Source organism: Phoxinus phoxinus (genome assembly GCF_949152265.1).
Source record: "Phoxinus phoxinus genome assembly, chromosome: 16".
In the NCBI taxonomy this organism is placed as follows: domain Eukaryota; kingdom Metazoa; phylum Chordata; class Actinopteri; order Cypriniformes; family Leuciscidae; genus Phoxinus; species Phoxinus phoxinus.
Window position 1 is genome coordinate 15,430,878 of NC_136891.1, and position 27,856 is coordinate 15,458,733.

Below are 27,856 nucleotides of genomic sequence, written 5' to 3' on the forward strand. Positions count from 1 at the left end.
TTCGCAATGTCTCGTCCTGATCACTGAACACACCCCCTCTGACTCAGAGACTGACAGAAGGTGCTGTGAGAGGAGCTTCAGGAATGCGGGAGGGGGTCCTGTGACACCCACCCACCCACACACGCACGCACGCACGCACGCACGCACGCACGCACACACAGTGCTTTGAGACACACACACACATTCAGGAATGACTAAATGAATTCAGTAAACAAGTTGTGTAAAACAATATTGTGAACCCATTCATAAACTTGTTTAACTCTCTAAACAATTAACTGATTGCAATTTTTTTGCGACTCCATTTTATTTAAACTGAAATGGTTGGTTCAGTGGATAGTTCTAAATTTATTTCAACTTTTTGTGTTAGGTTTTTAGTAATATATTTTATTTTATATTATTTATTTTATAAAAGAACAATGTTTTTTCAAATTTTGTGTGAGATACACTTCCACAGTTTTTTCTTAGTTAAACAGTACAGCACGGATAGACTCAGAAATATGGTGGGAGGGACGCACAGGATTTTACACACACACACACACACACACACACACACACACACACACACACACACACACACACACACACACACACACACACACACACACACACACACACTTGATTTCTTTATTTGAATCCACCAATCACATTTCTTACAGAAAGGATTCAAATATTTTTAGAGATACACAGCTTTGGCATTCAAGGGTACATAAAACATCGCTTACGCCACACAGCAAGGCTGCCGATCACAGCTGATAAGGAGCAGAATTTTGCCAGTTGTTTAGCCTTCCCTTTTGGTAGCCCTGCCAGCCTTAGTCCACTAACAGTCAATCTGTGGACATGTCCCAGGCTGCCAAATATCAATGCCACAAACTTACACGCATAGCCTAGGTCACTGATCTTTGCAAGGAGGGGTTGGTATTTAGTCATTTTTTCCAAAAAGGCTATGTGCATATACAGATCATAAACACAACCTATTTCAAGGACTAACACCTCCTTTCTATCTGCATCCACGAGCACAACATCAGGGGTGTTAGGGATGTTACAAAACACATCATCAGAGCTATTAAACCAATCTGGTATTACTCGTGAGTGTTTATACATAGGCATATTATTTGGAAATATGTCTTGAACAGAACTAGCAATGAGATCCACAATACGGTCATGGCGTGCGGTGTATAACCCTTTGTACATATTACAGCCATTTACAATATGAGCAACTGATTCAAGGTGATCAGAGTTAGAATGCATTATACAGTGTGGATTGTAGTTTTCAGGGTACCATAATGCTAGATTGTATCTGGTTGGTAACACCTGTAGTCTAGCCTTGACAGTAAAGCAAAGAATATCCTCACCTATTGCAGCATTTCTGTACATAGAATGAGAGATAGAGTGATCAGCAAAGTCAAGACATGCCAACTTTCCCTGCATTCGTAGTCCAGTCCAGTGTTGTTTTGTGTCCGTCTGTTTGATGTTCAGTAAAAATCTTCTTGCCGTCGTGCTCTGTAGTGTGTGTTGTGTCTCGTTGTGACAAACTGTGGCCTTCACAGTAACAGATGGGTCTGTGACCACTGCGTCAGACACCTCTGGTGCAGTGTGTGAGTTGCTCTGTGTCCACTGTAATTTAACTGCCAGTCTATTGCACAGGTCGTTTAGGTCCGGCCAGTCTGAACGAACTCCGAAACCGGCGGCTTGTGTGTCCAGTTTACCGCTGCTTTTCCTCCTGAAGCCTATGAAGTGGTCTTGGTTGCCTGTGGCCAAAGGGACCTTTCTCTTCCTGAGGTCCAATAAGAGTGAAGCTCTAGCTAGCTCTCTGACTGCAGCATCATCGTTGTTAAGCATGCTAATAAGGTGTGTTAGTCTTGTAGTGGAGTAAATCCATTCCACATTAGGGACCCCCAGACCCCCTTCCTTAAATGTGAGAAAGATTATATCCCTGGTGGAATGTGAATTTAGTCCCAGCCATTTCCTGACGGCCTCAACTGTTTTATTATTCATGTCCCGTAGGGCATATTGTGTTGGATTTGAATGTTTGCAAAGAGGTGTTGTATCTTTGCCAGAGCTACTTCTCTAATGGCCTCCAGTTTCATAGCTACAGGTAGGGGGGAGGAGTCGATCAGATCGATCCTATTCCTGAAGGCACAGGATAACTCCTGTACCTGTTCACCCCACTCACCTGCGATGTTGAATTTATGGCCAAGATAGGTGTATGTTTCATGACGAGAGTAGACCCTGATAGGCTGTCCCATTATTGTAAAGGAGGGGGGTTTGTCGGCTTTAGATTTATACCAGCGGTTGCCACCGCTTCGCCGTTCGTAGAATGCTGCACATTTGGTATGTTTCACCTCCAGCTTAGACCACCGCAGGAATTCATCCATTCTGACCAGCATTTTTTGAATAATATTCTCCTCCCTGGAGGACACCTCAACATCGTCCGCGTACCCCTGGACAGGGTTTGGGGATCTGGTTTGTGGTGGTGCACACTGGCAGATCCATTTCATCCACTGGTTGATGGCCAGGATGAAGTTGACAGCACTCCAGGGGCAGCCTGTTTTAATCCCCACCTTAAGAGGTATGGGCTTTGTGAGTTATTTACCACAAATGACTTGCAAAAAAGATCCCCTGTATACATCTGTTATGATGTCCACACAGGGCTGGGGTAGATGGATCTCCTCTAATGCATTAAGCAACAATTTATGAGATAATGTCCCAAAGGCATCTCTGAAGTCCAAAAATACGGTATATAATTTACATGATTCGTGTTTGAAATCATCAATTCCAGTTTTCAGGCAGAACACATGTTCGTTCATACCCTGTCTGTCTATATAGGCTTTCTGTTTGGGTGAGAGAATGCCAGCGTCCACGAGCCATGGAAGGATTCGGGAAAGCAGGCATTTCACTTTGTAAATAGTGGGAAGGAGAGATATGTCTCTCCATGTAGATGAATCACTTGGGATATTGTCTTTCTTTGGAATTCTATGTATAAGAGCCCCCTTCCATGAGTCTGGTACTTTCCCATTAATCAAACAGATGTTAAATATACAGGTGAGTATATGGGTGGACCAGGGTTTTGTGGCTTTCAAGATCTCATATTTTACCCCATCATATCTTTGTTATTTGGCAGATGGGTCACAACTTTGTCTACTTCGTCAAAAGTGAAATGAGCAGTGGATGGGAAATGAAGAGCAGTTGTCTCTATGTTGGTGGGCCAAGGGGGCGTGGCTGATGTATGAGACGAGGATGATTGACATTTGGCCATGTAATACTTATACACATTACTGGTGTTGTTAATAATAGGTGGAGGGGAAGGAAATGTGTTATTATTTAAAATAATCTCAATAGCTTTAGACCTGCGGTGCTGCCATAGGTGTGATAGTTTTTCTCTGCTTACTGTTTTTGGCTGTTTGTGGCGTTCCTCAGCTCTGCTGAGCGACGGCTGGATGACGTCTTGCACAAAGATCAGCTGTTTCTCAATCCAGGAAGTAATAGCAGCCGTTATTAATTCCGCTGGATGTTTATCGCTCAAGGGGAACTTTTTTAGGATGCGCGACACGTATTTCAAGAGTGGCAATCCAAACTAGTGGCAATCCAAACTCCTTCCCGCCGGCACTCCCCACTTGAAATATTCCGTTTTGAAAGAATACTCCGAAAAGGACGGACACGACTTTACTCCATTTCGCCGGGTCACCAGAACAGGCAAAGTGAGTTCTTTCTTGGAGTAGCTTGGTATCCAATGACTTCCTGAAGAGTCTCTCGTGGATCTCAAACTTTTTCCATTCCTGACATTCAAGTTGGCGCACATAGTTGTTAAAATCGAAAGGGACATCCTCACCGCCCAGTGATGATTGCGGGACAGGGTCATGGGTTTGCCGCTGTTGTTGTTTGTAAATGCGGCCGCTGGACAAGGCTTGTTTAAAGGTCGATTTTAGTGCTGCAATTAGGCACATATTCAGTACTAATGTCCAAAGCATAGTTTCTCTGCTGCATTAACGATGGCAGTTACAACGGGCGAGATGTTTTAAGATTTTAAATTGCCGTGATGCGGCGCGTGTGGCAGCGTAGCCGGCAGCGTTGGCACACAAACCTTACACTGTCAGGTAAAACTGTCAAAACACACACACACACACAATGATATATAATAGGAATGGTTAAAAAGGTAAAACAGGACTCATTTTATATACGCTCAGGAATATGGTGGGAGAGGTGCTGTAACACACTTCCTATATAACCCTTCTTGACTTCAAACGATCAAAAACCATCCGTCAAACTATCTATAAAATTAACTAACTGTCAAAACTATGACATTTTTATAAACACTTCAAAAACCCAAACTAACTGTCAAAACTATGATCGATAGATAGCTAGGTCAATAGGTCAAACTACCTGTCAAATCCACACGATCGACGGGCTAGCAGGTCAAAAGTTAACCTTTGATCCCACATACCAGAAGGGGTGGGGTAACCCTAAGGTCAAAGGTCAAAGCCATTAATCATTTTGACATAAGGTCCCGGATATGACTACTACCCACCTTTACAGGTCTTAAAGGATCTGCTGCGAATGTCTTGGTGTTAGGTGTCAAAAGACTCAATATTAGACAGATGGTTTTAATGTTGTGGTTGATCAGTGTGTATAGTACTACAGTTATATTTCTCTGTCAATATCAGATATCTTTGTTTGAATGAGAGCAGTCAGTTAATTTCTCCCCCACTAAGTTTATTTTGCACATTAATTTTCACAATAAGTTGGCAAATTACTAGTTAAAACATTTGGTATAAAAAAATGTTTGTGATCTATCAATCTATTCTCTCAAAGCAATGCTAGAATCACAAGTATTTAAATTTATTTCCACGGATATATCTGCGTGTCTTAATCCTCGAGACAAGCTTGTTACTGGCAGAATCAAATACAGACCCTGTGGGTCTTGTGTGCCCATCGGCCTACCATAGAGAAGCAAGTGGAGCTGAGCGCGGCTGATCACAGAATAGGACTCCATCTCACTTTACAGAGCTGGTGAACAGAGCCCAGATAGATTGATCATATACTATAATGCTTGCCAAATGATGTAGAGAGACATTAGCGTAGCTACTTAAGGAAGGGGAAATATGCAGAGTAAATTACATTCAATATTTTTAATGTGTTAACACAGCATGTGCAATAATCAGATAAAATAAAAGCTAATTATTTATTATATGCAACCAGATAAGGCTAAAACAACACTTTGATTGTCACAGCATGTCACTTAGTACAGTATGCTCAATAATACTAGAAGCCCAAGTAATGAGCATATATTCGATAACATTTGCATTGCATTGCAAATGGTGGATGCACATTGGTGGTGGTTGAGGAGATTCCCCCTTTCATATGTAAAGTTCTATGAGTGCCCAGAAAAGCGCTATATCAATTTAACAAATTATTATTAGCAACCAGAAAAGTACTGATAGCAATGTTGCTGAAACAACAACAAGCATTTTCTTGATACCTGGATAAACACAGCATGTGACTATGACACCAGATTTAGGCCTAAAACAGCCATGTTCCAAATACCGAGTGGGATAAATAACTTTAAATCAACCATGTTTCTAATTAGCAACTAACAGCTTTTATAGCAGTGGTTATCAAACTTTTTTTCTTTTTTTCCCGTTTGTTTTCATGTGCAACGTGTGCAGTTGCCAATGACAACTGATAAGTAACGCAATAGCCAATAGCCTTGTTCGACTTCATGCAGCTCTGCGCAGACCGATCGTCAGCTGACTTAAAGCAGTGCATGCCGGTTAGAAATTGTGTCTGACTTTCAGACAGTGCTGACGCCACGTGACTGTGATGCCATCAAAGTACCGCAAGAGCGATTTGCGACTAGCCGGAGAACTCAGTCAGGGCAGCTTCTCGAGAACGGCTGCACCAGCACTGATGATGACACAGCTGTTTCACGAATGGCCAAATCCACCGCATGGCAACGATCACGTGTGTTTCGTGTTTATTCGCGTTTATTCATAACACCTTAAAATGGAAACATATCTGAAACGTCTGTGCAATTAAAAAATATTGCATTTATTTCACTTCAGCTGTGGTAAAGTATGGAAACACCATGTGAGCAGTCACTACGGGAACCAGAAAGTGTCCAACTTCACATCTCCGTTTTCAGCTCCTCCCCAACTGCATGCGGCAACTGTCGCCGATCGGTTACATCCAGCAGCAGCCGATGTCGAACACACCTAATATGATCGCAACACGGATAGCATTAGCAACAATCATGTTGCCAATACCCTGATAGCTTTTAGCAATGAGCATTAAAAAGGAGCTTAGCTTAGCTTAGCTTCGTGAAGACTTTCAGAGATGAATGGAGAGTGCATCACATCCTATGTTAATAATGCAGCAATGCAGAGGTCACTTCCAAATCAGGCAGCTTAAGATTAATGCGGCGAATCTCTTGTTCAAGTTCACAAACTTGAATGAATCTAAGGTAAAATCCTTGTGGGGAATGAATTCCTCTCGCTAAATTGCCGATTACCCGATTCCTTGTGAGATGATGTGATTTGCCAGCCGAATTTCCCCATTTAATTAGCTCCTGAGAAACACGATAGCTGCTGAGAATACTGAAGGAGCTTATTTATGTATACAATGATAGGCATCGTATTCCTATAGGTAGACGTGGATTAGCTGAGAGTCTTGACTAATGTGACCTGAACTGACGCTACGCTTGATTTTCATTGTCTGTCACCCAGTATGGGTCAATATCACACTGAAACAACATTTTTACCATTTACAAAAAAATGATTTATGGCCACATAAAAGATAAATAACAACAAACCTACATTGACTTCAGCAGGATAAGTACTGTCATTAATAAGGTAATGTCATATATATTTTTTAAATGGAACATTTGTGTTAAGAACACTCTAGTAATCATCTGTGAACATTTTTGAAGTGTGTTATTTTAAACTGGTATTTTAAGAGCTAATGGCAGATTCAATTATGGGACAGGTTTTGTCACATATCCCTGTGGAACACCTTTGATTTTGGTGTACAAACAATCAATGAACAAGTCAACTGAGAGCAAATATATAACATTTGAAAGTGACTTTATTAGCTGTGAATGTCTGTGTTAGGTTAGGAGTGGACAGATGAAAGACTGGGATAGTCTGCAGTGGTGGGAATGTATGTGACATATAGCTACTCATGCACTTTATTAATCTCCAGAATGAATGGAGAAAAATAGAGACATGAGGACCATAAGTGTAGAAATGTGTAAACATGTTGAAGTGGCTATGATGAGAAATGGAAAACATCTCTGTTCTATGAGGAAATAGTTAATTTGTTTCACTTTCTCAGGCATGTGCAGTATACACCAGAATAGGGTACACCCCTGTGTAATATCACTAATTTAAGATTATTGCAAGCAAAGACACATGCAAGTATCCAGATCTGTATCTGTATCTGTATCCAGTATCCTAGTATCCAGATCTGATGAAGGACCTGTGCCTGGACATGATGAAAAGGCAGTCCTGAAGTGTCAACCAGTCCCTTTCTGGTACTGAAGTCAGCCGGATCCCGGCCGTATCCAGATCAGGTGGTGGACCTTGCACCTGGACCCATCCATGACGTATCCCTGAAGTACCAGCCTCATCAGCCCTGTGAAGGCTTCATCAACACAATCCTCAAGAAACTCGTCTCCATACCGGCGTGATGACTCAGACCTCCAACCAGATGGAACTGGATTAATATCTGAATGTTCTGATCCAATCTGACTTCTGACCTGTAATGCTGCCTGGATCATAATCATTCACTGTTCGTTCGTTGGCCAGAGGAGAACTGGCCCCCGACTGAGCCTGGTTTCTCCCAAAGGTTTTTTTCTCCATTCTGTCACCTGATGGAGTTTTGGTTCCTTGCCGCTGTTGCCTTGGATTTTGGCTTGCTTAGTTGGGAACATTTAATATTCAACAATATTATTGATCTACTTACTTAAGGTGGACAATGATGCATTTTTTTTCTAGAAACACACTTTGTTGTATTATTTTCATGTAATCACGGTGAAGCTGCTTTGATACAATCTGTATTGTAAAAAAAGCTATATAAATAAAGGTGACTTGACTTTGCTTGATATGGCATTTGTTTTGGATTGCTATCGTGCTTAAATATTCCTCTTCTGCCAAGCTTCTGGGAGTCATCTTAGCCAGTATTTTGGTATATCTACAGGCATTCATGATGTTATCTATGTAATCTAATGTAATAAATGTACCGTAATCTCCCACACATGTTCTGGACTCATGTAGCCTTAAATCATCACACTCCCACCTATTGTGCTTCACTGCTACCGTGCATTCACTGTGGTCATCCTGGCCAGGTTCACGCTAAACATGCTGGAATCCATTTGAACCGAACACAGAGCTGCCAAATCTCACGCATTGACCGCGAGACTCACGCAATCGACCCTTTTCACACACTCTCACGCCACACATCCATTTTCTCACGCAGAGAAAAATCGCGAAGCAAAGAGGACACTGACACCAACAGACTAGACAGAGCAGGTTACTTTTGTTATGGAACAAATTCTCAGCTGTCAGATTCTGTCAATTTTATTACGAAATTCAAAGGATATACCGTTTTGGCGCTTTTAAATCTGTCAGATCGCTGTAGCGCATCAGTTCAAATGGCACGTGAACCGATCATCTCTCTTTACTAGCCTAGTTAATAGTAAATAAACACGAATGATCAATAGGTGTGTAACGTGTGTTGAAAGATACAGTAGCCTACAACTTACCGACATGTATATGCCTCATACATAATATCGACCAATCAGTGATTTTCAACCGCAGAAAGAGATCAATAAAGTAGACTACAGTCACATAACTTTACATTTACCTCAGGAAAGCCATTTAATGACCATAGCATGTAAGTTGGCAAGAAAAAAAAAATCGCATTTTATAATATATTTAGATTTAGTATTAGTATAAATTAGTATTTTGCTAAATTTGTGCACTATATTACATATTTTTTTTATATTTGTTTCCTTATATCATTAAAATATTATAAAGTTGTTGTAATAAAAACCGCATTAGGCCAATATTCAATTTGAGTTGTTATTTCTAACCTTTAATAATACCAGCTGACAGGGCTCACTGTAGCCTATGTTTACAGCATTAAGTGAGATTTTCTTTCTTGAGAAAAATTTACATCTACTGTACCTAATATGTATCCAAATTGAATCAATTAAATTGAAATTTTTAAATTTGTATCAAGCAATAATAAAAGCAGTAGCCTATACCAATTATTGCACCATGCTGTCGCTAAACTTATACAATTAGTTAGGCTACCAAATGTTTTGACAAATCACAATTGCAAGTTTTTTTTTTTTTTTACATAACAACCCTGTGCAAAGTCTGAAGCACTTGCCTGTCTGTTTTTCAGAGCTAGATTGTGCAAGCGCATTGTCCATGTCATCATTTCACGAGGATTGCCTCTGTGGCTCTGATCAATTGCACTATGGCTTATTCTATATCTCCTGATTATTGTATTTCAACTATATTTCAGTTCCTCTTTAAAGCCATGGTGCAGACATGCAGATGGACACAGGCCATAAGTTCAAAGCTATCAATGTTCTGGTGTTCACAGGTTAATCCATTTATTTTCTAACCATGTTCATGCAAGTACAATACTCACTTATTTCAGTAATCACAGGTGTATTCACTATTGTTGCATTGAATTTCTATTTTGGAGCCAATATTTTCAATATAGTATTTGTTTTTTGTTCTTTATAAGAGGACATTTTTGTCAGTATTTGTCAACTTAGAAATAATGTAATTATTGAGAGGTGATACAATTTATAATCATTCGACATTTTAGTGATATTACACTGGGGTGAGGTGTACTCACTTCTTTTGTATACTGTAAATCAGGTCTTCAACCCTGCTTTTGGTGTCCCACTGTCCCGCAGATTTGAACTCCAACCAAACACACCTGAACCAGATAATCAAGGTTTTCAGGATTGCTTGAAAATAACAGGCAGGTTGCAAATAAACCTTGCAGGACATTTAGCTCTCCAGGAACAGGGTTGAAGATATCTGTAAATTATATAAATGTAAAATGGTTTTGTACCGACGAAACAAATATTTATTATCAGTGTAAATATAAAAAAACTGCTTTAACTCACATCAATCATACCCTCTACTTTAGCGATTGCCTTTCCGAAGATTGTTCCAAGCTGGTCTCCCACTCCTGCCAGCAAGAATCCGAACAGAGGAATTCCCAACAGGGCGTAGATAATACAGAAGATGCGTCCACCCTCTGTGTGAGGTGAGATATTCCCAAATCCTGGAGTCAATAAAAGTAAAGTTTAAAAAAAAGTATTTAATACTCAAAAAGTACAATACATTTTATTTATCGTAAAAACCCCCCGATAAAAAAACGACATTTTGCCTCAATTCTGAGGGGACTGTCTTACCCCAAGGGACTATCTTAAATTTTTCATCTCAAAATAAAAACACACTACAAATGTTAATGAATTCCTGCATTGGTTCTCAAACTTTTTCCTAAAAAAAAAAAAAAAAAAAAAACCTGCAATAGTTTCACTTTGTAATGTTATTATTTCATAAAGCAGTAAGAGATAATACAGCACTTAACTTTTAATTTAAATGAACAAAAACATTTAAATATTTCAGTGATGCTTTGGATGAACAATATATAAAAGCGCAAATAACTACTTTTGACAGCGCCTCACGTCACAAGCTCAGCTTCTTGTTCGTCTTTTCACCGGAACACGCACAGCAGAGGAGCTGCGTGTTCACATTAGCTTGTGATTCGGTCCGCTGAAGAGGTGCTTTTCTATGGCGAGCAACTTCTATGTTGGGCTTGTTCCAACGGTGACAATTAAAGGGCACCTATTATGGAATTTTGAAATTTACCTTTCATGTAGTGTGTAACATAGATCTAAGTGAACAAAAACATCCTGCAAAGTTTGAAATATGAAAGTGCACCGTATATAAAGTTATTGTCTTTCAAAAGTAAGAGTCGACTCGGAGTCATTTTTATGAATCGTTAGAAGACCGAAGCTTTTTCTCTGACTAGATGACGTCAACTTGTCAAGTTATTTGAATACCATACGCCCACTTATTGCGCTCCAAGGCCAGCAGGGAAAACATCATGGCGACGAGACGCTGTGTTCTGAAGTGCAACTCAAAAGACAACTTTTTTCATCTGCCCAAGGAGGAGCATTTGAAGACTAAGTGGCTACAATATAACTATACCACAGAAGTATAGTCCGAGCCTTGTGCTTTGCTCGCGCCATTTTGAAGACGATTGCTTTTTAAATGCACTCAAACTTGGATTCGCGAGCTGGCTGATATTGAAGGAAGGTTCAGTTCCAAGTGTATTTGCATCAGCTTCCTCCTCCGTATCACAACCTGTAAGTGTTATTAATAATTGTTGCTTTTATGTTTTATGTAGCATGCTTAATATAATTATTTTGTTTGTTGTGTAAGCACCGCTTAGCTTCTAGGTCTTCAATGGCAATTGTATTGAGATATGTGAAGTGTTTGTCGTTGTTTTCGGAGTTGTCTTAAAGAATAGAGTAATACCTCGTAACGTAACAGCATTTTATTTATTTTATTTATGTAAAAACGTTATGTTTATGCATCGGGCTAACGCAAACAAAGACTGATAGTGCTTTTACAATATGAACTCTGGGCTATGCTCGCTAACATAACATAACATTAAATTCTTTATCTTATTTTTATTTTTATACTACAAACTACAAAGCAGTGGACTATAATCATTATTATAACACAATTTAATTGATAAAAGCATCATTGTACTCAGTATTATCTCTGTAAACACTGCTGGGTCATCTGACCAATCAACGCAGATTAGCGTCGCGCAAAGGAAGGGGTTTGGAAAAATGAGTCGTTGAACGATTCATTTGGGAGTCGGTGAGCAAATCAGGTAAAAATAAATGCATATTATACGACAACAAAAGTGTTTTTTGTCATTGCATGCATGTAAAACTGTTGTTGGGGACTCCCTAAACAACATTAGGAACATTTTAAATGTCATAATAGGTGCCCTTTAAACGGTCTGAAGAAGAACGATTCAGTGTAATTGCCATTTGATGCCACTTTATTAATGCAGAGTGCTAACCACTATTCACACACTTGAACACAGTTGCGACGGCTGTTTTTTTTTTTTTGCTTATCTCCCTCGCCACCCATGCAGTATCCTCACCCCCCCACTTTGGGAACCACTGAATTACTGTGCTCACAAACCATGTTTTTATTAATGATTTACCTATGGACTCCAAAGAATCTTCATGCACTGCTTTTGCTGAAATACAAGGAATAATTTGCATAGTTAATATTATTTAATTTCTCTTGAGGTGAAGTTGTTCAGCATGAGAAAGCCTATAAGTGATATGAATGATGCATGTCTGCTTCAAACAATGCATGACAATAGCTGTTTAAAGCTGATTGGGTGATGGTGGCAAAGTATTTTGTATTTTTTTTTGTACCAAACTCATTTAGTCAAGTTACAGCTATTTTAATAAAATTGGTGAACCCTTCCATTAATTATTTGAACTCTTGTAGCCATCGAAGATTCTCATAAAACCTAGAGAATGATCTGGTCACCAAAAGTACCTTAAGAAGAGAGAGAGATGCAGTGACGACTAATGGGGCCCCAAACACTTCTGATACTTTGAGAAAAGGCTAATTAGAATTGGTGAGTGCAATTTACACGTGCCAATCCCCGGACATACTGGAAGAAAAGGAGATGGTGTGCATCCACTCGCTCAGATTTGCTCAATTTACTCGAGCAATCCTTTAACAAACGTTTTTGATGAAGTTTATGGCACATATCAGTGGTCTCTCTATCCTTTCCATTTACACAGCTACCTGCAGAGAGGTCCCCTAGGTTTCCAAGAGCAAGATTGCGTATACAGAAAGGCCTTTTTAAAAAAAAGCAGATTTAGCTGTTTTTTCTCTCTTAGAAGAAAACAAACACAACCCTAAGTATTTATTTGATACAGTGGCTAAGTTAACATGAAATAAAGCTTAAACTTCTGACATTTCCAAACAGCACAGCAGCAATGACTTTATGAACTTTGTAGTGTCTGGACTGAATCACGATGACCGATTCAGTTCTAAGTTTCAGAAAGCTTTTAACCTTTTGCGCTTCTTCATGTAAATCACAGGCCTAGCACTGATGAGTCTGGATCGAATTGCCCCCATTGTCACTTCAGTTGCCTGGCAAATGCTAAACAGGAAACACCTCACCTTTTCATTTAACTCATAATTAAGTCATCCCAGAATATATGATATATTATGTATGTCCCCCACCTTATATTAGCCTAGTTAGGACTTTTTAGTTGTGCAAGTTAAACTCTAAGTGCTTATATTCAAGTCTAAGAATGTATCTTTATTTTGATATCTTAAATCCATATCTATTGTATTGAATTATTCCGCTCATTACGCCTTAATTAACGATGTATATTATGCTACGATAAAATGTATTAAAATATTTTTACCATTCTTTACGGCTGTCAGAAGGAGACAAAGAAAACTCACTCCCGTTGAAAGTGAATGAGTTTACTGCTACGCTGATGACACACAACTCGACCCCTCATTCCAACGCAGAGGCGGACAGAGTACACAGCTTCATTACTTGAGTAAACGTACAGATACCCCTTGCTAAATTTTACTCAAGTACAAGTAAAAGTACTACAGTCAGATGTCTTAAGTAAAAGTACTGAAGTACTTGTTTTTTAAAGTACTTGAGTATCAAGAGTATAAGAGTACATTTTCTAAATATTGCATTACTACTGCCACAGTGCTTAGATTTATGTACAGAAACGTCCTACATGGAGTTATGAAAAATGTTTATGGTAATACCTTGGAGAATGTAAAAGGAATTGAAAGTAAAATCAAGTCATTTTCATCTTTTTACCATGTTACTTTATTTAACATTAAATAAAGGCAATACAAGGCAATAGCACAATGGCAACGCTCTGACAAACCTCTGCTAGAGTTTTAATGGATTTTTTGCACCAACATTTGAACCTGACTGTGTTAAACACACTGCCTACTCAAGAACATCAAAGCAAATGCTCAGCTTACATTAATGTGTAATATCAGAAAAGAAAATTCAACTAACAATTGTGTGTACATGTGAGTTTCTCTGTTTTTTCATCAATCAAATCAATAAACCTAAACCAGCAAAGTAGGCAATATACCAATGTTCTGACACACCTTTGAACCTGAACCTGAAAGGTGATTGCTGATTGGCTGTCCCAATCAGTGGCGCCTGCACAATCCAGTCACGTTTGAGAGGGAAACAACAAATTGAGGGTTTCCGAGATTTTTCTTTTTGGCTTTTTTTTTTTTTTTGAAGTAGTAACGGGTACTCAGTACTCACGGTTATGGAAAGAAATGTAGCGGAGTAAAGAGTACAATATTTGCCTCTCAAATGTACTTGAGTAAAGTCATGAGTACTCCCCAAAAATGATACTCGAGTAAAGTACAGATCCCTCAAAATTGTACTTAAGTACTGTACTCAAGTAAATGGACTCCGTTACTGTCCAGCTCTGTCCGACGATAGCCACTCGCATCTCAGCCTGCCTGACAGACATTTCTGGCTGGATGAAGGGCCACCACCTTCAACTAACTATATTTGGCGTTGAAAATGGAAACGTCTTTAAACATGGAAAATCGATTTTACAATCGATTCAATGAACATGACTCAAAAATCAAACAGGATAACCTAGTGATACCATTGAATAATATATTTTTCATAATATATTTTCATATGATATATTTTTGTTTACTTTTCTGACAGTACAGCATATTTAAAGCTATACATTTTAAGACAAGAATGTTACCCATGTCAGTGACGTCACAATATGCAAATTTGTTTATATTCACACCATGACCAAAATTGTCTTTTTTTTTTTTTTTTTACATTGAATCTACTTTTTTTTTTTTTTTTTTTTTTTGCTGTTACTGCAAACCAAAATCTTTTTAAGGATGGTCTAACGAAATTTTGGTCGGCAGGAAAAATGGTCCAACCAGAGAAATGTCCGGTTTGAAAATGCGTACCGAAAACCGAACCAAAAGCCTCGTACCGAATGGTTCAATATGAATACGTGTATCGTTAAACCCCTAATATATATATATATATATATATATATATATATATATATATATATATATATATATATATATATATATATATATATATATATATATATATTAGTCTAGTGAAAAGTACCGACTTCGGTACCAAGTCGGTACTGAAATTTTAAAAATGTGACGCTTTGAGCGCTGTTGAGCAGAATCGTAAACATCTCTGAATGGCCGGCCATTGTCACGCGCTCATCAAATATGTCTGTGATTGGCTACAATGATCAGCACTTCAAAAACATGTTGTAAATATACACCAATAACGCTCTTCAGTGAGCGATTACACAGATACACACGGGAGCATTTGAAAGCAGGCGTCTATCAGCGGATCGATCCACTGGCGCTGATAGACGCCTGCTTTTGCTCTCAAACGCTCCCGTGCGTTGATCATTGTAGCCAATCACAGACATCTCCGATGAGCTCGTGAACACAATGGCCAATCAGAGGCGTTTATGATTTCGCTCAACAGCGCTCAACCGCGTTCAAAGCGCCACGTTTAAAATTTCAGTACTGACTTGGTACCGAAGTCGGTACTTTTGACAGCACTAATATATATAGATATAGACAAAAACATGTTGAAATATGAACTATAGACAGGTAGGCAACCATTCAATGCTACATTTATATACATGTACGACACAAGGATGTTTTTATGTCCGATAATAATAATAATAATAATTCCTTCCTTCTCAGGGATGGGACACAATTTTGCACTCATGCCCAGAGCTCTGGAACCTCCATGTTGGGATGTGGAAGGCCGGCAATGATAGACGCTATTGCTCTGGCTAGAGCCCCGTTACGAGGTGGCGTATGATTTGAAGTGGATACGGTCCTCTTACCCTGATGGGTAACACAAATTTGTGTCTTCCTCTAGGCAGAGCTCCACTCTGACACTCACTGTGTTGTAGAGCTCTTCCCCTTTCATGTAGGACCTACCACAGAGACTTTCCATGTGTAGTACTTTCTGGTTGGTAAGTCTATGCAAGTCTTGGAAAGTCTAGGTAAGTTTCTCCACATGTTTACCTCCATTCGGGCAGGATGTGGCCTCCGTAGTGTTCTTTTTTCTGCACAGAGAAAGGAACACTTCCCTAGCGCTAACTTCTGGTCTGCGCAGCTGTAAGTTAAAAAAAAAAGAGAAAAGGTAAAAAAACTGTTTGTAAGTTCTGTCCTTTCTGTCCCCATGTGGCACGAATGACTACATGGCTTACATGGAGCATTGGGAAGGTTACGACGTTGCAAGTGCACTTGTTGCCCGACACGCAGTAGCTTGCCGACATCTGCACTGCCAAAACCTCATAACACGGTTTAGCTTGTTGTGCCGTTTTCCAATAGAACCCCTTAGTGTCAGTACATTGACACAACGTTGAAGTGACTGACAGATTGGTTGCTATTGTAACCTGCTTTCCCTGATGGAGGGAATGAGACATTGTGTCCTTCCTGCCATAACACTGAACTACCCGAAACAAGCCTTTTGTTTTAGTTCTTGTAAAGTGGATTCTGTTAAATAAAATTTCTCCCTTTGGAGTGGACTGAGCTTTGTAACCTTACAATCTTTTTAATGCTCAAACAGCAACATTACACACTAACTATAGTTGAAAACGTGAAAAAGCATAATAGAACCCTTTAAGTTCAGGTAAGGAGGCGAATGTTAAACGTTAATTTAAACAATTATATCGTAAAATATGCATTAACAATAAAACAAAAAGTTGGTCGACAGCGGCATATAACCATAATAAAACAGTAATGTAAAATGTCCCAGGCTCTCTGCTCTGCCCGTCTTCATACCACAGTAACATAAATAAACTTTAATACATTAGTTCATCTATGAACACAAGTTTAGTCAAATTCCCTTCCATCGGCTGTGGAGGTGAAAACTACACCTCCCATGATTCCACGCTCAGTCACGGCATCATCAAGTCACGCTTTTGGTACGGTTTTGAATAGGCGACCTCTAGCAGCGAAACTTACGTCTTTAATTTGGTACTATTGTGCGCAGCCTGAACAACATGAATCTACTGTATGCGTGTCGCATCAAGGCGGCTTTCTGCTGCTTGCAAAAGGACACTTTTGAAGAGACAGTAGATTGCGAGCCATTCATCTGCTGCTCTGATTGCACTCACTCTGCACAATAACTCTGTACGCTCACTCTTGCTCATATCCAAGGTAATTCATTACCATTGTCATCCTCTTCATGTGTTTTATTGAATTAATGACATCGTCATCGGCTAAAACACATGCACATATTACTTTACTTACTGAACAAGTGTGGACCTGAGTTCAAGTTGCTTTCAAATTCACTGGAATCACGCCACAGTTTCATTGCAACCGATCTCCTACAGGTAGTCTCGGGTTCAGTGCTGCACTCCCAGGTCCGCACGACTGCTTTCTCATTACCAGTTCCCTTTCAGCCGGTCACGTTTAACGTTACATGCTTCTACAGCCTGTACTTCATTCAGGGGTTAAAGTGAAAAAAATATATATTTTCAAGTATTATGGCTGTATGGTAATGGAATCTTTTTATGAATGAAGGCCAGTACCTATCACTGATATTAATATAGCTACTGATGTCTTGATGAAAATGATTTCCCCCCAAATTTTAAACATTTATTAGGCTTCAACAACATAACTTTTAATTTATGTGAACTTAAAACAATCCTCACTTAAACCCAAAATAAATGTCATATTTACCTGTACCTTTCCTGTCTAACAGGCAGGGGCGGTTCAATTTGGAATCGTATAATCACACCCAACAACGTTGGGTGCAATGCGCAATTTGTCCTGTGGGTGGCAGTAATGGGAACAATGTGTTGTGCCGTAACTTTTATGTCAAGAAGAAATTACTCAAAGCGAGATTGCGCCATAGACAGTATATAAACTGGACACAGCGACCCCATAGGTTTCAACGGAGAAAAGTGAAGTCAATTAGAAGCACTCACTTCCTGATGGCTGGGCGAACTGCGCAGGCTCAAACTGAGCTTGACGACGTAGATGTGACGTGACCAACCTGTAGGTCTTCTAGTAGCCGAGAGAAATCTGAATCATTCCCTTCCGAATCTCGCAGAGACGGAGAGCGTGAGTATTAGCTGTCCATGAGCTAGCAGCAGGAGCAACTTTATGACTCTCTATGGGCTTCTCCCTTGACTTTATCAGACTTTATGCCTCCACGTCCCCCCGATTACTTGCGAGCTTCTCTGCCTGTCTATACGGTAATCTCTCGACTTGTGCGACAGAGTCGCGTGGTTATGACGCAATCGTTAGCCTATTTTTACAAAAACTGTTTCTACGGGGCCATAACGTAAGATAGAAGGTAATGGAGCCTTTTATACATTTTCGTGTTTCTTTAGAAATAAATAATGGACAAATGGAGTCTTTAAACGCCTCATATGTAAAGTTATTCGCTGTCAAAGTGACGCCAAAATGAATGGGAGTCAATGGAATGCTAACAGCAGGTGGGTGTCCGCTAATCAATGGCGGCGCCCGGGGAAGCTTCAGTTTCCGGCGGATGGATTACCCCCTTGGATCGCGCACTTTAGTCGAGAAGGAGCTTCACATGTTCATCAGAGACGAGCTACACCCAAAAAAAAAAAGTAATGAAAATATTTACTTTCAGTCATGTTCACGTAGTGAGAAATAGCCTACTATTAAACTATCCAAGTGTCCGCTGTTGCTTATATTAGACTTCATAAAACTACATATCAAGTAATCATGAGTCATGACTATGCAAACTTAGCAAAGAGTCAGCAGCTACCAGAGAACAGATGTAAGTTACACATTAAAGAAATTTAGATTTCAATATTTAATTTATATCGTCTAGTTTTGCCCTACATTCATTTCTTGCCTTTTTAGTAGGTGGTATGAAGCAGACTCGACTGTGCAAAGTCTTTTATTAATTAGAAATGATTTGTCAATCATTCAATGAATGAGGTTTTATAAGTCCAGAATTTAGATTTAAAGGAATAACCTTATCAAAATGTAAAATTCACTCAAATAATTTTAATCTTGATATATTTGTTGATGTGTTTGCAAGGAACCACAAAAAACGCAGAATACAGCTTTCATGAATACATGATAATGTTAGAGAAGATTATCATAAATACATTTTCAGATGACTGCCTAAGTTGATTTGCGGATATGTTTGGTTTTTGTTCGTATACGTTTCATAGTTTACAGATGTAAAAAGTGCCTAGATGTGCTTAAATGCTAAAATATGTTATCATTATATCACATTACAATAGAAAATTACTTGTCAAATAAATTAAACATTAATTTGAGCTGAAATTGTTTTATTAGCTTCTGTTTACACCTGGCCACTTCATGTGTTTTCTCAGATCGGATAGCTATCTGATTTATCAAAACGATTCCATTTACACCTGGTCACATAAATGTGTTTTTGCAAAACGGATATAAATCCGATCTTCAATTCCCGCGCTATATGCAGATTTAATAGAGTGCACGTCACCGAAAGCAACTTCTGCAAATGCAACTGAGCTGCATTTTATTGATCAAATTTCTGAATCAAAGACCGCGATAGGAGAGAGCGGCAACAGCCCTGGTAAGATCATTTTGGTTCTCTACTTTTAATGAAGATGATTGTGTGTTAAGTCTCTGCGACTTACTTTCACTTTGATTTGTGATAGTTTGCGCATTGACTTGATGAATAGATGCTCATCTGCGACGATGTGTGCTGCGTCGTCATATCTGACTATAACATGACATGTAGCCTATAACATGCTCTCACACGTTTATTGTTTAGCGTTTTTGGGAGGAGTAACATTTACATATGTGCATATCATTTACACTTGTCCAGTTTCGTCTGGAATGCGGCCCAGATCTCCTCCTGAAGTGGTTCAAGCGATCGGATTAAAATCTGTCTCAAATGCGTTTCGGAGAGCATTTACACCTGGTCTTTTCACGATCGGATAGCTATCCGATCACAGAAAATGCATGAAGTGGCCAGGTGTAAACAGATTGCAGTGATGCATGTCATGGTGAAAAATGACTGGAATTAATACTGAAAAAAGGTTAAGATGAATGTTAAAGGTGTGCCCCTGTTATGTATAATTAAAATAATCATTGTTACGTTAATACATAAGTAATGGGTGGAGTCATGTAGTGATGACGAAGTGATGTGCGACACATATATGTTGAAGTGAATGTGAGCATTAAAGAAGACGCGAGTTCTTGTCGTTCCTGTATTGGTATTCCTGACTCTTCAGCGTGTACATGTGGATTTTGCTGGTCCAGTTGAAGGAAAGATGTTGTTTATAGCAGTGGACGCCCACAGCAAGTGGCCTGAAGTTGCTGTTATGCACTCTACAACTGCTGAGAAAACAGTTGTTTAGCCTGTTTAGCCTGAAATGTTTAGCCGTTTTGGCTACCCCGAACAGCTTGTCAGTGACAATGGGCCACAGTTTACATCACAAGAATTTGCTGTGTTCTTACAACGTTGTGGTGTACAACATATTAAATCAGCTCCATACCACCCAGCCACGAATGGTCTTGCAGAGAGAATGGTTCAAACCATCAAACATGCCTTAAAGACATCACAAGGACAAGCGAGCCTCCAGCAGCGCCTGAATGATTTATTGTTGTCATATCGAAACACCAGCCATGGGACAACAAAGGTTTCTCCAGCGTCTCTGATGTTGAAGCGTTCGTTGCGCTCGGGATTTGACTTACTGAAACCTTCTACGGTCAAAGAGGTGGTAACTCGTCAGCAACAGAAGCAAGTTCACAGGAGAGACATGAAGGCTAAAAGCAGACTGTTCCATCCAGGACAAAGTGTTCTGGCACGCAACTATACTTCAGGACCAAAGTGGGTACCAGCGACAGTGATGGCTCAAACCGGCCCAGTATCATACACTGTGCTAACATCTGACAAGCTTATCTGGAAAAGACATCTGGATCAGCTGTTGTTGGGATCTGCAACTGAGGCTGAGTCTGTTGTTGCCACACCCACTGCTTATTCAGACTCTTCGATGTTTCCAGAAATGATTGTGGACACACCACTTACACCAGTGGAAGAACCTGCACCACCAGAAACTGAAAACATTCCGCAGATCCAAAACTTTGAAAAACAACCTAAACCAGGCTCCAACATATCTGTTTCAGAGCCCATGTCAAACACAGAACGCCGTTATCCCACTAGGGAAAGATGCCCACCAAAAAGACTTGATTTATAGTCATGAAAAAAAAATTAAGTAAAGAAGAAAAGAGTGTAACTAAGGAGTCTGATCGTTTAAGTTCTTTATTTCAATTCAGTTCAGTAATTGACAGTAAAAGATGCAAGGATGTTTCTGAACTATTTTGTGTTGACATTTGTTCCTGAAAAAAAAATAAAAAAAAAATAATAATAATTGACGTTCTATTTTGGGGGGAAGGAGTGTTATGTATGATTAAAATAATCATTGTTACGTTAATACATAAGTAATGGGTGGAGTCATGTAGTGATGACGAAGTGATGTGCGACACATATATGTTGAAGTGAATGTGAGCATTAAAGAAGACGTGAGTTCTTGTCGTTCCTGTATTGGTATTCCTGACTCTTCTTTAGTCTGTCTTTATAAGTAAAAGAGGAAAGACATGACAGCCCCCTAAAAGCACAAGTGGCCCCTGCCTGGCCCCCCCAGTTACTGTGGTCTAGAACCACCACTGCTAACAGGTATGAAATATACAGAATTTGAATAAGATTATAAAGCAGTCCGTACTGCATAAATTATAAATTAAATCTAGATTAATCCTTATTAAAGCTACAAGCGTTCTTTAGTCAAGAGCAGTTAGTAATTTTCTCTGTTCCCTTTGTTCTTTGGTTAAGTTTACTGACAGAGAGAATTAGTGGCTGCTGTCACTTTTAGATCTGCCGCTGCTGACAGGACATCACGCATCTCATTTTTATTTAACTAATTTAAGACTATTTTTGAGAGGATACTCGACAAAATGGACATTTTGGCATATGTGTGTGTTATATTGTACGTTCAAGCACGAAAGAGAACTCGATACTGGTGCGTAGTCTGTGCGATACTGGTGCGCGTCTTTCTGTGCGTCGTGTGTGTGTGTGTCAGGAGGACATTCACTGGCAGCGTGTTCTCTTTTGTCTGGTTGCGTATGAATGGTTTAAAAGCATTTGCGTGAATAAGAGCGTGATGGATAACCCTAGCTAAAGGATGACAGAAAGAACGGATGCTACGTTAATTGCGTTAAATATTTTAACACAAAGCTGGACAAAAATGAATTGCATGTGTTAACGTTGACAGCACTACTTGTCATACATTGCTGACAGAAAATGCTGCGGTTTAAAGTGGACTCGTTTTCATGGTAGGACTACACATGTTTTTTTAAGTAAGCTACACAGAATGTTCTACATTAAATATTTAGCTAACAGTCTGAAAATACCTAGCAGCAGTGTATGAACACGTTAGCACAGTCAAATATGATATGATTATCAAATATGATTATCCTGACCTGAGCTAATTTACTGAATCAACCAACTCCACATCTCCTTTCTTTCTTTTATGATGACATTAAAGTCACCTGGGGGGAGACACAAATGGGATTTTTAAAAGTGGGAATTTCATGTCCCCATAGGAAATAGGAAATTTACACCCCATAGGAAATTACGCTGTGGGTAGAAAATCATGCAGGCTTAATGCACTTGAGCTCCATGCTTTCACCGACAACGCTGACGTATAGATCTCAATCACAATAGGCTTGTTCGACTTGAATGACATCAAAAGTACCGCAAGAGCGAATAGAGGGTTTTCACCAACGTCACGTTATGGGCGGTAACCCGGATGCGCGGCCATTATAGAGGAACTCGGATGTAAACGACAGCATGGATTGCACTGTGTATGTACGACTGAACACATTGTTGCACTAATAAACCATAGAAAAAACACGTGGAAGCTGTTTTAAGCTGTGGTAAAGATCCGAACGAGCTAGCTTCTCTAGCCCTTACTGCAATTATTCCTTCTATTTCTTATCTTGAAAATAGGCTACGTTCAGATTGTCAGTCCAAAAAAGCACATGTAATCCGTTTCAAGCTACATCCATACGTGGTTTGAAATCCTATTCAAATCACATATCAGTACATCAGCTTCAGTCTGAGCGATTTGATCGGATTTCGCGTGGTATGTGACTCACGACACTTAAAATGTAAATGTCAGACATTGTTAAAGGGAAAATGCTGAAAGTCGCTGCCGAAACAATGCTGTGTTTTTGCAAAGTGCCGGACGAGCAGAAAAGTATTATTTTTTAAACCGGTGCAGACAAGAGCGTGGAAAAAAGCTGTAACTTCTACAGTTCTGCCGCAGGCTCAAGACACAGTAGTCCAGCGCAGCGGCTACACATTTCCATGTTGTAAAATTTAAATAAGACAACATCTATATTGCAAATGCAAACCCCTCCATCAACGCAACGTCATTATCAAAGAGCTGCATGGACACACAAAATCGGATCTGAACAGTTGTGATACAAAGCGTGGACATCATTTTAGATCAGATTCCAATAGGATATAAAGATAATCAGTGTGAATGTAGCCATAGTTAACTATGTCAACATTTTAGCCATAGTCAACGCTTCACTTACAATGATGCTGTACCTCTCTCAACCACAAACACATTCTTTCATCAGTTTTTTGCACTCTTCTCATTAACTTTTGACAGTCTATAGAACTTCAAATGTTTTTTCCCGGTGCAACCGATTAGTACAGACCAAAACTCGACCATTTTTCAGCAGCAATAATCAGCCAAATTTGCGAGTCTGTTCAGTTCAGTGGCATTGTTTACGTTCAGTGCCTCCAAAATGGCAGACTTCCGGATTGATGACGTGTCGTGAAAACCCTTTATAGAAAGTAGACGGCTCCTTATGCTTTTGAATTGCTCTCGCGGTACTTTGATGTCATAACCATCGGTCTGTGCAGCGCCGGTTCAAGTCGAACAAGCCTACTGTGTTGCCAGGACCTGCCCGTGCTCTGCTTGTAACGTTAGTTAGAGCTGCGTTCCTCTCATATGATTGGTAGGTGAAATCAATTGACTCAAAAATATTAAACCGCATGGATGTTCCCACATTATTATTATTTTTTTTCCTCACGGCCGCACGCCAGAGATCCGGAACGGTGCCGGAATACTTTAAGCCCTGTTCATTGTACCCAAGAAAAGCATTGGCTCGTTTTAATACACTCGAAGTAGATTGGTCTCTCAAGGCTGTCCCAATTACATTAGCACGTCGACGACGTAGCATCATGTTAATGTCTGATTTAATTCAAATCAATTGTGAGTCAAGACTTTTGTGAGAGAGTTGTCTATGTAGTCTTCTAAATCAGACATTTGTCAGCAGTCCCAGATTGATATAAAATAAGTATTCATTAAAATTAGTACAAATATTATTATTACACACACACACACACACACACACACACACACACACACACACACACGCACACACACGCAGCAGCAGCAGCAGCAGCAGGGATTGTACAAATCTTTGTGAATTTGATGAATTCCAATTCTGAGGATAGTTCTGCAGGAGCCTGCTTTTGAGATTCAATAATGGTTAAGATGCTTCTAGTAGACAGTGTGATGGCTCACCAGGTTTTAGAACAGTAATAGAGTGTTTGCTAATGTGCTTGCACGTGAGTTTGTGTACTTTAGTACCTATAGTTGTAATAACTGTTCCAGCGAAGAAGAAGGAGTTGCTGAGGTCCCATAAACTGCTCTGATTGGATGAGTTTCCTGAAGGGTTCACTCCTACTCGTAATGCTGACACCACTTGCTGTTATAAGAGAAAAAAAAAAGGTTTGCATAATTACACAATTTTCAAAAAAATGTATAATTGCATGCAAATTTTAAGTTAATACTGTTTCTGCCCCGCATTTGAGAATATTTAATACACAAAATCAATGACAAAAATATTGATCCAAGCTGATTTCTTAAACATTCCTTCCTCTGTAATTGTTTGGGCAAACATGTAGTCCCACACTAAAGTCACACCATTGGCTGAGCAGGAAGTGTATATGTTGAGCTGCAGTATTTCAACACTAAACAAATAATTTGGCACAGTAGAATAGAAACAATATATTCCTATGTAGCTATTCACATCAAGGTGAATAGCTAAAACCGGGAGATTTTTTTTTTCTTTGGTGAATCAGTCTTTTTTTTTTTGCATTCTGTGATAAAAATGCTGCATCAAATAAGATTTAAGCTTTAGGGTGCATGCCTGCTGGAGCTGACACATATCCACACATGTGAAGCACAAGTCCAAAATATATTTATTCTTCTAAATAAAATGGCTGCAGTTCTGAATGCTTTGAACAACATGTATAGCCTTGTAAGACCCAATACAAGTTGTTTGCAAAATATATGCAAATATTCTGAGGATATGCTCCCTTTTGTCATGTGTGAGACAATGCATTTACCACATCAATATTCTTTTGTCTCTATTCTGAACATATTTACATACAGACGTGGCCAAAAGTGATGTCCGTAGTGTGACGAGCGGTTGCAGGAAGGCAGACGAAGATGATAAGTTCAATTCCAACACAAAGTTTAATGACCATAATACATAGAATTAGCAAGGCAACACACTATAAATGTTACATAGACCGAATATAGAATAAATGTGAGGGATCAGCTTATATAGCAAACACAAACGAGGATAATTAATAGAACACAGCTGAAACCAAGAACACAAATGAGGAGCGGGAAAACTGAACAAAGGAACACATGATGAGAATTAAAACAAACTAAAAGTCCATGATAATGAAACTAACAGAACATATGGTGACATGGAGGGGATATTTGCACAATATTTGGGGAGAACTCTTTTTGAAGCCAAAAAAAGCTAAACAAGCTCCTTTTTTATAGCTTCATGTGGTAGTAAAAACTAAAACAACAAAATATAATCAATAAATGTTATTATTTTGGGTCTGTAAAGTTGCCTTTGAACATTAAAATATGCAGGTCAAATTGACACACGAACGTAATAGTAAACATTGTGTTGAAAGTCACAAAATGTCAAGAAAAAAAAACAGGTTAAATAATATTTCCGATAACTGACCCAAATTTCAAATCAAATTGGCCCGCATCAGTACATAAGTGTTAAAACGCTTTTTTTGTTTTTTTTTGCATTTAAATCTTTATAAAATAAATCCTGCGAGCCATGCAAAACTTTCCACCTCCACAAAGAGATGAGTGCCATTCATTATGTCATCTTGTTTTTTCAAATGTGAGGTAAGTGAATTTTCCTTTCTTCACCCCAGGCAGAAAGTAATATGTTGACTGTGAAACATAGTAGACTATATGCATTTATGGAGAATCTACTACAAAAATGCATACCACATATATGCACAGCATACTGATCATGTGTGAAACTGACTTAAGCCATTAGGTACAGTGCTGGAGGAGGTTTTTGACATGTAATTCATCTCCTCAGGGGCAAAGAGCCTCAGGCATGCTGCATACAGTAGCAATCAGCTGCACACTTAAGAAAGGACAAGAAGTGTGTGTGTGTGTGTGTGTGTGTGTGTGTGTGCCTGCGTGCATGCGTGTGTGTGTGTGTGTGTGTGTGTGTGAGATGACAGATCTGGGAGCTTTCTTAGACTCAACAGAGGGAGTGAAGGCTTGAAGCCAGGCGTTATGGAAGGACATGAATGACTCAGGGGGCTTTCACACTGGGCTGGTTTGCTGCAGTCCGAGCCAGAGTGTGATTGTTCCCGGCGCCCCCCGCAGCATTGGTCTGGTTTCACACTAAACTTGATTCTATCGAACCCTGGTGCGTTTGCGTGCATATTACGTCATTGCAAACGTGCGCGGCGCATGATAGAAAACAGAACTCGGGTCAATACATGTTTATTTACATATGTGTTTTTTATTAATTCGGTGCTATTATGCGCAGCTGAGTGAACAACACAGGTTTACTGTGTGTGTGTCACATAAGGTGGCCCTCTGCTGCTTGCAAACGGACTCTTTTGAGGAGACAGTGGATTTCCAAATGTGTTGCCCTGATTCCACGTGTATTCCAATATTAACCCATAACAAGCCCTGAATTTTTAATTGTGGTACCAATTCTTAGCCTTCAGTAAGCCATATCAACATATAGGCCTACGTCTTTAACCAGAAACCCCAAAATTGAACCATAAAAAATGCCAAAAAAAATCTCAGCCATGGATCCATCCATAGGCAGTAAAACACACATTCACACCAATAGACAATTTAGTGCCTACAATTCACACATCTTTGGATTGTGAGGGAATCCAGATCTGAGGGAAAGACCTTCTGGCTCAGCTGGGATTTTAACCTTCTTGCTGTGAGGTGACAGTAGCCGCGTTTCCATTACCGTTCAAATTGCGCAAATTGAAATTGCGAATTGAACATACGCTCAATGGAAACACGTCAATTTCGCTAAAATTCCCATTTATCGCAAAAAAGTTTTTACGCTCGCATGAGGTGGTTTTTCAGGCAATTCGAAAAATAAATATTTCGCAAAACGGCAATGGAAACAATTTTTGAGCATTTACAATTACCTGACTTAGAATGCGCGGTCTGTTCAGACAGAATACGAGACAGAGTTGTTTATTAAATTCATAAAAGATAAAAAGAATTACAGGAATACTGGATTCTAAACCTCAAAGAAATGCCACAATCAAGAGCTTGAAGCAGAAATGAGGGAGAAACACACCGAAACTCCTCATATGTGCCGCTCAC

The 27,856-nt window shown here is 39.4% G+C and overlaps 1 protein-coding gene across 1 annotated transcript in view; it reads right to left on the bottom strand.

Annotated features, from left to right (window-relative positions):
* kcnk2b (potassium channel, subfamily K, member 2b) overlaps positions 1-27,856 on the bottom strand; it is a 105,089-nt gene that overhangs the window by 13,483 nt on the left and 63,750 nt on the right. The window contains exons 3-4 of the mRNA XM_079639674.1: positions 24,809-24,926; positions 10,145-10,305 (exon numbers count right to left, since the gene is read on the bottom strand). Coding sequence (XP_079495800.1) covers positions 10,145-10,305; positions 24,809-24,926 — 279 coding nt within the window. The remainder of the gene's footprint in view (positions 1-10,144; positions 10,306-24,808; positions 24,927-27,856) is intronic.